The following is a 10715-nucleotide window of genomic DNA, read 5'->3' as shown; positions in this document are numbered from 1 at the left end:
GAAATCGATGTACCCGATAAATAAATAAATGCTGCGGGCGGCCCATTTCGGGTTTTCGGGCCTACAGGTTTATGTTTTTGGTCTACTGCAGATAGAATTGGACGAAATTTAACTCATCGAAATCCGTTAACCGATCGAGAGTTATACTCCCTCCGGTCCTATTTACAAGAAACAATTAACTTTTTATATACATTAAATAATTTATGTATTTGGTTTAGGTTCTTGACTAAATATATACATTATTCAATGTATCTAAAAAGTTAACTTTATCTTGTAAATAGGATCGGAAGGAGTATTATACTAGTAGCAGCTTCCAATCCTATATATCAATCACAAAGAGTATCAGGAGCAACTCTTCTATACACACAAACCCAAATGAAAAACATTTGGGCACACACTCATAATTAAAAAAATTTAATAGAGAAATAAATTAATCACATCATTTTTTACTTTTATCTTTTAATTTTTCTCTTCCATGTGTGTGCGCCTAAGTACTATTTATCTGTGTTTGTGATCAACTAAGACTTTTTCGAGTATCAGACTACTTTTTAGTTTTTCACCTATATTTTACTATATTCATAGCAGATAGCTTACTTTATTGTTGTACAGAGCCACATACACTGTTTTTTTAAGTCTACTTTTTTTAATTGAATTAAGAATAAACTCATTTTTGTGACCTATATTTTATTTTTGTATTTATTTGTTATTTTTTGTGTGTAGAAAGTAGTGACAGTACTTTCCCAAAACCTTACCTACGCTCTCCCCATATTTCTCTCACGACACATATCTTCTTCTCAAGAACAAAAATCCCAAATACTTCTCTCAATCTTTCATATGCTCTTTACTCTCTATTTTGTTATTTACCCAGACTGATTCACGAAGGTTAGATATCACAATATGTTGGCCTTGTGCTGGAGGTTTGAGAGACACCATAATGAGTTAACAACGTAGATCTACAACTTAATAATTGACTCTCACCTCTCTAGACTCAAAACCCTCTCTTCATCTTTAATTATTATTAGAGTTTCTTTACCCTGTCAGCCGGAGTGTAGGGGACATGCTGAGTGGCACCGGTGACCGTAGACCGCATTCTTTGATCTTAACCAGAAGCTCCTCTCTATTTCTAGTATCTGATTCTGTTTTTTTTTTTATGAGTTTTGGTCGATAATGGAGACGATGATCAATAAGGACCCGAGATAAACCAACCGAAGAAACCGTAATCCGTCTAAACCGCCATCCGAGGAAACCGATTCCATGAACGGACGGGAGTGGGCTTGGATATTGCAACCGTCGGTTCAAACGGATTGTGAGTTTCTGTCCATCGCCACCCCTAGTCTATATAACATACACACATTTTCTATTGCAAAGTTCACCATAAAACAATACACTCTCATCTCTTCATTCTTTTTTCCTCTATCTCCAATTTAAGTCATAGCAAAAGTAGAGTTAGTGTTGGTTTAAAATATAACCGTGTAAATGAAACCAATGATCTTAATTACCTTAGAGGATCTATCAATTCCGCTTTTCTAGTCAAGGACTTGTTGATAAAGCATTTTTGGTTTAAGCCTGAGGACATAACCCTTCTCATAGATGAATATCCGTCGATGGTTTGTCCTCCAAAAAATAATTTTGAAATAAAACAAGTGTTGTCACCCACGCAACCCTTTTGACATTGTTGCTGGATTTGTTTAAGAACCTTAAAGCGGGGGATACCTTGTTTTTTTACTTTGCTGGACATGGATTTAGGTCAAAGAGTAAGCCAAAATACGATAACGATACTAGTTACGTAGAAGCCATATGTTTGAACCTTAACTCTAATATTTTTGGTAATATGTTTTCTCTTTAATTGTTTTCGCTCTCTTTCTCCATATACAATCTCTGATGTGTTTGGTGGCTATCTGTTACTTGTGTTATGCAGATTATGACTTTAGAGAACTTGCGAAGCATGTTCCTGAAGGATGTCAATTTGTTATGATGATGGACAACTGCAATTCTGCTGGGTTACTTGATGGTTCGACTGAAGTTATCGGCGATAGTCATCAGTCTGCAAACGTCGTTAAAAACAAACGTCAGCAATCAGATTTTTTTAAAGGATTTAAAATGGATAAAGAGCCTTCAGATGTGTTGGTAAGCTCTTGTCAATCTTATGAGAGTTCTGTTGGAAGGTTTATAGTAGTAGATCGAAATTGAGAAGTTGTATTTGGATACTCCATACAGACCTCTACTATTTTAAAAACTTCTTCTTCCATTTTTTAGCGTCACCTCCTCAATTCTGGTGACGTTAAAAAATGGAAGAAGAAGAAGTTTTTAAAATAGTGGAGGTATGTATGGAAGATCCAAATACACCTCCTCAATTTTGATATACTACTAATAAGCTCTCCAACAGAACTCTCATAAGATTGACAAGAGCTTACCAACACACCTGAAGGCTCTTTATCCATTTTAGCTCCCTTAAAAAAATTTGATTGTTGAGTTTTGTTCTTAACGACGTTTGCAGACTGATGACTATCGTCGATAACTTCAGTCAAACCATCAAGTAACCCAGCAGAATTGCAGTTGTCCACCATCATAACAAATTAACATCCTTCAGGAACATGCTTCGCAAGTTCTCTAAAGTCATAATCTGCATAACACAAGTAACAGATAGCCACCAAACACATCAGAGATTTTATATGGAGAAAGAGAGCGAATACAATCAAAGAGAAAACATATTACCAAAAATATTAGAGTTAAGGTTCAAACATATGGCTTCTACATAACTAGTGTCGTTATCGTATTTTGGCTTACTCTTTGACCTAAATCCATGTCCAGCAAAGTAAAAAAACAAGGTATCACCCGCTTTAAGGTTCTTAAACAAATCCAGCAACAATGTCAAAAGGGTTGCGTGGGTGACAACACTTGATTTTATTTCAAAATAATTTTTTGAAGGAGAAGCCATCGACGGATATTCATCTATGAGAAGGATTATATCCTCAGACTTAAACCCAAAACACTTTATCAACAAGTCCTTGACTCAAACGGCTGAATTTACAAGCACTCTAAGGTAATTAACATCATTAGTTTCATTTACACGGCCATACTTCAGACCAACACTAACTCCTACTTTTGTCATGACTTAAATTAGAGATAGAGGAAAAAAGAAGAATGAGATGAAAATGTATTGTTTTATGGTGAACTTTACAATAGAAAATGTGTATTTTTTTTTCTTTAATTTTTATCAAATTATTATATTACTCATTACAGTACAAGTAATTATTTTTACTTGTATTATAAATAATGAAAAGAAGTTACTGACCTCCTACAAATAACTAAAATAACATCAAAAGCAAAATACACAGAAATAATAACACAGAAGATGAAGATAGATTGTTAAATCCATATAGGTGAACAACTATTTTGTTCAAAACTTGTAGATCTAATGACAATAACAAAAGAAATTGACCACAACAATTGTGAAGAGAAAATAGAGAGAGGTGGTGGGACGTAGGAAGGTGTCTTGAGAGAGGAAAAAGAAAGTTAATATCTCAAGGTGATGGATGATAGTAGCGTTGATAAATATTAGTATAGCCCTGTTCTCTCTCTTTTCCATACAGCAATATCAGCAAAAAGAAAAATAAAATACAATTTGTTGTTGTACTGAGTGGTTGTGATGGTAATAATAACTTGTACTAAGTTGTTGTGATAGTAATAATAAAAGTAAATTTATTGCATTATTTAATAAGATGGGGTATCTGACAGATTGTGAGTTTCGTCACATCCATCCCTGAGTAATTGAATGAAAAGTGAGACATGGGTGGGTAGCTAATCGGGCGGGTTTCGGTTTCCCTTGGTTCCATTTTGGACATCCGAGCCCGTCCATATATACTCACAGAAAACCGAAATTGGCAATCCGTAGACCCGACAACCCGTTTAAACCCCGTCCGTTTATACAGCTGGTTATACCGGTTTGGGTTGGACTTTGAATTTTTGTCCACCCTTATGTATGAGTTTATAATGGTTTTGTCATTTTGTCTATCTAAAAAAAATCATAAAATCATAGGTAGGTTCACTTCTACCTCTCTGATGTCGTACTCATCTATTACTCCCTCCGTTCCTTTTTAAATGTCTCTTTTGGAGAAATTTTTTGTTCCTATTTAACTGTCACTTTCAAAGTTCAATGCAACAATAAATGTTGTTTTACCAACATTACCCTTAATTATTTATTACGGAGAAAGAAATATATGAAATAAAATATTAAATGAATAAGGATATTATAGTAAAAATATAAATTATTGTATAAGAAAAAGTAATATTTATTAAGTGTCTTAGTTTGTGTAAAATATAAAAAAATAACAGATAAAAAGAAACGGAGTAATATCATTGACGGTCTCAAATTCAAAAATAAAATGTTATGTTACTGTTGATGACCATATACCAAAGTACACAGCTAATAAAGTTAAAGCAACATTGCACATGGGTTATGACACGTTGATAATCACTTCAACAAGTCTAGTTTCATTAAAACATCATATATATATATATATATATATATATATATATGGAATTTCTACGGTGTATCCGTAAATTAAGGTGTACCGGTACTCTCGCTTACAATTTTTATAAGTTAACTATCATTTTTTATGAAAGAAAATTGGTGTTTGTTGACATATATATTTTAGAAAATATCATTTTATAAAAAAGAACATCATTTCATTTTTTAGAAAAATCATATTAAATTTTTCTACATTTTATTGTAAAAAAATAATCAAAATTCTCTATTATGAGTAATATGAATTCAGAAAAATCGAATTTTATTGTGTTGACGTTTTTGGTAAATAAGATTTAGTTATTATAATTATAGGTGATGGAAAATATTTTTTTCCTATAAAAAATAACTCATTTAACTATTAATTTAAAGATTTGGTGTACCAATACACTCAAATTGTTGGGTGTACCATAGAATTTGTCATATATATATATATATATATATATATATATATATATTTTGAAGGACACATAGTTTTTATATTTACTTTTTTTTTTAGGGAAGTTTTTATATTTACTTTTCTTATGTCTTATTATAAATTATTATAATTTATCATTCAATTATGTATGTTCCAATCAACATGGAACCCGTAAATTTAAAAATCTTTTTCAAGTATTTTTAAATGTGAATAATAATGAATAGGTTTATACATGTCATTAGTTCTTGCAGTTACACAATTTTTTGAGTTTGATCTATGCAATTTTTTTTTTTTTGGTTTTAGTCCTTATATATATATATATATATATTCTAAGCTACATTTTTCCTATGTGTCACCTTACCAATACCCCCTTTCTAACTAATCTCTCATACTTATGTCATGTGGCTATCTTTTGTTCTTGATTCTTTATTAGTCATTCCTTACTATCTATCTTTCATTTTCCATTGGCTGCAAAAACACTTCATTTACTTCACTTCATGCAAGTTACACAATGAATGCATTATAATCCATTTTATTAATATTGAGGGGTTAAATTTTAAAATTATTCATATTCTTAATCAATCCTCTTACACACACAAGTTTATTACTATAAAGCTCCTCATTTTTTTCTAAGCTTATATATGTTGCTTATGTTATCCTTTTCATTTCTTCTTCCATTTCATTTTTTGATAGTTTTGATTTTCTTTTTAAGCTTTGTTTGTGTGTGTTTCTATTTCTATAATTTTTCGTATTCTCTAATGGATATTTTTTCTTTGATTTCAAATACACAGGTTTTGGTAAAAGAGAGAGTTTTGTTGAAAGGACACTTCATATATTTAACATTGTTATGCGATCAAGAGTTCACTAAACATGTGGAAGAAAACATATTAAAAATGCATAAAAAATGAATATATTTTTATTCATTTTTATTCCAAGCCAACATGTGGTTGTTGCTATAACTATTAGAGATTTTTCCTTCTCAACTAATTGCCATAGATGGAGGAGGATTTGGTAGGATCTTACTCAAAACTCAAAACTCTCAACACCAAAAATCTTAAACGGTCGAACAAGAGAAAGTAAGAATCTTTATCCATAGGTGTTGGTTTAATTTGATCAAGTATTCGTGTCTTTGTAATAAGTGAAAATACTCTTATTATATTTTTAATTGAATAGGTTCTTATAAGATCAAGTATCCTAGGTAACTAATTGTAGAAGCACACATCTATTCAAGGCCCAGGTAACTAATTGTAGAAGCACACATCTATTCAAAATTCTAATGAAATGTTCTTATGATCTTCGTGAAATTAGAGAGTCAAAATCATGTTTTGATGATTTACATGAAAATTTAACCTTTGATCATGGAATTGGCTGACCTTCATGCTTTCCATCAACTGAGTTTCCTACAATTAAGAGTAAATTTGGGTGCATCTTATGAAATTGTCTAACTATACTCACATTCTTTTGGGGAAGTTTTATTATTACCTTATTTTAAGGATAATTAAATGACATTATTGCCATTTAGTTGTTTTCTTTTAATTAAGGTTTAATAAATTTATTAGCAATATTTTTAGATTTAATTTAATAAAGTTTATATGGATTTTATATATTTGAAAGTATGAGGTTAAGGTTGAATGTATAAGTGTTTCTATCAATTATATATTTGTCTTCTATATTTATATTGTAAAGTAAGTTTGAGTTACTCCTGATCTAGCATTGTGATGATATGGTACCTCAAAGATATTCCCATAAATTAAATTTGACTCATTATTCTTAAGCTATGATTATGCATATGCGTCACCTCTAAAAAATCATTCTCCCATATAGTATAATAATTTCTCACCCTTTTTTATTCTAGCATACCATACCATAGTGTTAATATGGTTAGATCAAGATCATGAGCTAGTTTATGTATTAGATCTGAATTTTTAAAGTTTGATCTGCAAGGAAATCTAACATTGGCTACATCAACTTTCATTCTCAAACTCAACACCTTTCTTTGTATGAAAAGGAAATCAGTCGATTTTACTTCATTTGTTCATTATATAATTGCTTGCTTCATTTGTTACATATCATTGTATCAACTAGCTATGGCTGAAAGTGACTGAAACACATAAAATTAATGGTTCTATATGTGTCGAAACAAACATAAAATACATAATCCAAAAAATGAAAGTTTTATGTGTTAACAAATCTGCAGTTCTTCCTAACTTCTCCCGTGATGAAGCTTTCTGAATTTGTGATATTTCCCATTTTGACCATGGAATCAGAGAATTGCTGGAAGAAAGCAAGAGAGTCTGCTGCATACTTCTTGACAAGCTCTCTTGTTTCGATTCCGAACACACTCGAGTACATTTCTTGATCTGAGTTAAGAACTCCCTCGCCTTTTAATAGTAACTGGTAGAAAGAATTGTCGAAGAGATTAGGCGTCACATAGTCCATTGCCGTTATGTTATTGTCTCCTCCCCCAATTGGTGGACAAATAGATTTCAGGTTGTTGAACTGATTATCTGAGATTGGATTTTTCACTGAAGTTGATTCATAGTCTCCATATATTCTTGATCGAAAATTTTGACACCTTGCCATACCAATGGTGTGGGATCCTGCATGTGTTGTGATCAGGAAATTTATATAGCACGCAACAACGTTTATTACAAATTACTTTTACAACTACCTAGGAATCTTACGAGGAAACCAGTTATTGACTTTTATTGCAAGGCAATGTGAAGAAATGGTCAAAATATTCATATTGTTATTATTTATGCAATGCAATTTGGTTTGTTATTTTGTACATTTCATTTGAGCCGAGATGAGGATTATTGTGGTAAAACTGAGAGTTGTACTAATTGTACAAAACAATCTGTGTAAGGTCTATTCTCTCTAGTTAATATGCTAGCTAGAATGATCATAAATCAAGGAAGGCGGGTTTTACGATGAATCACGCTTTAAAATTACACAAAACACACCAATGGTGAATAATGCCGCTCCTTGAAAATAGAAACTCAGTGATCCTTGTTCTCATTCATATGTGAGACGGTGACCTGATGGATGTTTGTTCTACAAAAACAAAAACAAAGGAAAATGAATATGAGTTCAGATTTGACGACTCATTCATTTTTCCATTTTTTTTTCTCGAACTAATAGCGATCAGGTCACTGTCTCACTCATTAAGACAAGAACTATGAGCTTCTTCGGCAAGTACTCTGAGTCCTAAGTTGTAAATCAGTCATAAGAACATACCGACAAGGGAAACCATATCCGTGACTGATAGGCCTTGATAAAGAAATTTGGGAATGATAGAAACAAGGCTTTCATCAGGTGTTGGAAGATTGGTGTTAGCAAGTTCAAAACTTGCAGTCACGGAATCTTTCCTTCCCACAGGAACATCCCAGTATGGTCCACCAACCTACAAGAAATCAAAGGACAAAGAGATATCATAAATCCAATAACTTATATAAGATAAAGATTGAATTTTGTTGTACATATTGTATTGTTTGTTTTACCAGAATCACAGCATCTCTAGCCGCAATTGTGAGAATATCGGCACAAGAAACAACTCCAGGGCACTCTGATTCAACAAAGTTCTTGATTTGATCGATAATTTCAAAGCCTTTTAAAGAGTGGATGTTGGTAGCTGCTTTCTTTTCACCTTTAAGTGTGTATGTATCATCGAGCAAGATCGATCCATCGCAACCCTGAACACATAAAATCAAGTTTCTTTAGTACGAATTTTCTTTATCTCCTCAATAGGTTCATCTAATACTTTGAATGGAACATGTAATGTAGCTTTACTATTTTTGGAGTAAAACTTAAGTTGATATTGCAAAGTATACACAGACATAACTTGTTTCATTCAACATTTTGATTACTAAATTAGTCCTTCAAAAATCAAAATCACAGCCATATTAGTATTTTGAAATTTTTATTTTATCTCCAAATTTATCTCTCAATTAAAGGTATTTTTATCACCACATTGGTTCTTAGATATTCATTTTGTAAAACCCGAAGATGATGTTTAAGATGACTAACATTTTAGTAGAATCGGTGTGGTAAATGGAAATATGTCGAGGATTTACTCTTTTTTCTTTCCAACATGAAAACAGAAGCAATAATTACAAGGAAAAAAGGCAAGTTTTTGAGACCTGAATAAAGCAGTCATGGAAGTGAAGCCGAACAACCGAGGCTGCGTTACGAGGTTCAGAAAGCACCGAACATTCCATTTGCTTCCTGACAATATCAAACACAGTAGGACAAGTTGATGCATAGTAATCAAGTGTTAGTTGAGGCTCACTTGCATACAATCTATTGTCACCAAGAAAGCCAAACAAAAGAAAAATATGTAAAAAAACAAATTTGAACAGAAATGGAGTATCCATTGTTAGTGTATTATTAGAGGTTAGCTTGAGAAGAATGTTGAGTTGGGGAAATAGATAGGAATAAGTGAATATATAATAAGTGATGTGAAGTGTAGTGTTGCACCTTGACCTTTTCCATGCATTTGCGAATTCAATGTTTCTTAAAGATGTTCTTTAGAGTCAAGAGAAGATGCAACTAATATTGCCTAAGTTGGTGAGTGTTCTTAAACTAAAAGTAACATTGTCCACACACACATAGAAATACAGAGGTATAGCTAGAGAAAAAAAAAAAGTGATTAAAAGTTGTGTGACCAACATGTACAATTTAACTAATTAATAATTTATTTATTTGAAGGCCAGTCACCAAATCCAATCCAAATTAACAGCTAATTTGCACTTTATATATTCAGTTCTTTATTATCAATGAGCATTGATCATGTACGACATGTTGGTGTTCAGGGTTGTGTGCGAGCAGCGGAATGTGGGTGGTAGAAGTTGTTTTTGTGGCAGTTGTGACGATGTTTGAGGATTTTGTTTATGTTGTTTCGTTGTTCGTGATGTTAGCTTTGTTTTGGTGTTTCTATTTATTGATTCCAGATATAGTCCTTTGTTAGGAGACGTTTCCTATAGGTTTTTGGATTTTTCTTTATTTTCACGGGTGTATGGGTTTTCCATTGGGGGCTTCCCATCATCATTTGTTTGTTGCTACGGTAAGACTCTCATAGCCTAACACTCCTTGTACTGGTTAAGATTCATTGCTATCTTAATAAATTCCATTTTAGCCTTTTTCAAAAAAAAAAATTGTATGAAATGTTGGACAAATATTTTTTTTCATATTTTGTTGTTATCTTTCTGTCGTTTTTGAGACAGGTTTCATTAGTCTAACGTTATATAGGTTAGGTTTTAGGTTACCACCTAGCATTACATCAGCTTAATTTAATTTAATTTATGAGACAGAAATCAATTGAATTTTGCTTACCAAAAAGTCATATTTAACAGTATGATACATTTCCACACGTCAAAATTCAAATAGCAATTTTATATGATGTCGATTTGCATTGCATGTTGGCATTCTTGTTTTTCCTCCAAGAATAAAAAGATTGCATATGGACTTAATCAAATTCTTGCAGGTTTTAATTAAGGAAGCAAAATCTAATACGAATTCAGTCATGGTTTTGAAGTGCACGATTAAGAGTATTATCTTTCTTTATATATCCGTGCAAGAATACATAGCATATATATCTACAAATTTCTCATCCATATTGACAATTTTCCACCTCTAGATTGTGTTATGTTGAAGACAGATCAAAACTAGAAACTTTGTGACAAGAATTAATTTGGCTTCAAATTGACCCGTCATGTTTTTTATTTTTATAATAAAAAGTTTTAAAGAAGTTGGACACTGAGACTCACAAGAGTT

General features: G+C 32.0%; 1 protein-coding gene across 2 annotated transcripts; it reads right to left on the bottom strand.

Moving 5' to 3' along the window:
• Positions 1 to 6946: 6946 nt before the first annotated feature.
• On the bottom strand, positions 6947 to 9547 carry LOC25494710 (peroxidase 11). 2 transcript variants are annotated; one of them, XM_024784392.2, is made up of 5 exons: positions 9420 to 9547; positions 9083 to 9167; positions 8444 to 8635; positions 8181 to 8346; positions 6947 to 7543 (listed from the first exon to the last, which is right to left on the bottom strand). In XM_024784392.2, exons 2-5 carry the CDS (start codon positions 9158 to 9160, stop codon positions 7119 to 7121), a joined length of 861 nt encoding a protein of 286 aa, XP_024640160.1. In that variant the 5' UTR covers positions 9161 to 9167; positions 9420 to 9547; the 3' UTR covers positions 6947 to 7118. The 2 variants fall into 2 exon arrangements, with proteins under 2 accessions (XP_024640160.1, XP_013453889.1); XM_013598435.3 differs by lacking the exon at positions 9420 to 9547 and having other exon boundaries at positions 9083 to 9369.
• Between the last annotated feature and the right edge of the window lie 1168 nt (positions 9548 to 10715).

Source organism: Medicago truncatula, chromosome 5, assembly GCF_003473485.1.
Source record: "Medicago truncatula cultivar Jemalong A17 chromosome 5, MtrunA17r5.0-ANR, whole genome shotgun sequence".
NCBI lineage: Eukaryota > Viridiplantae > Streptophyta > Magnoliopsida > Fabales > Fabaceae > Medicago > Medicago truncatula.
This window is presented reverse-complemented; position numbering and strand designations above follow the sequence as displayed.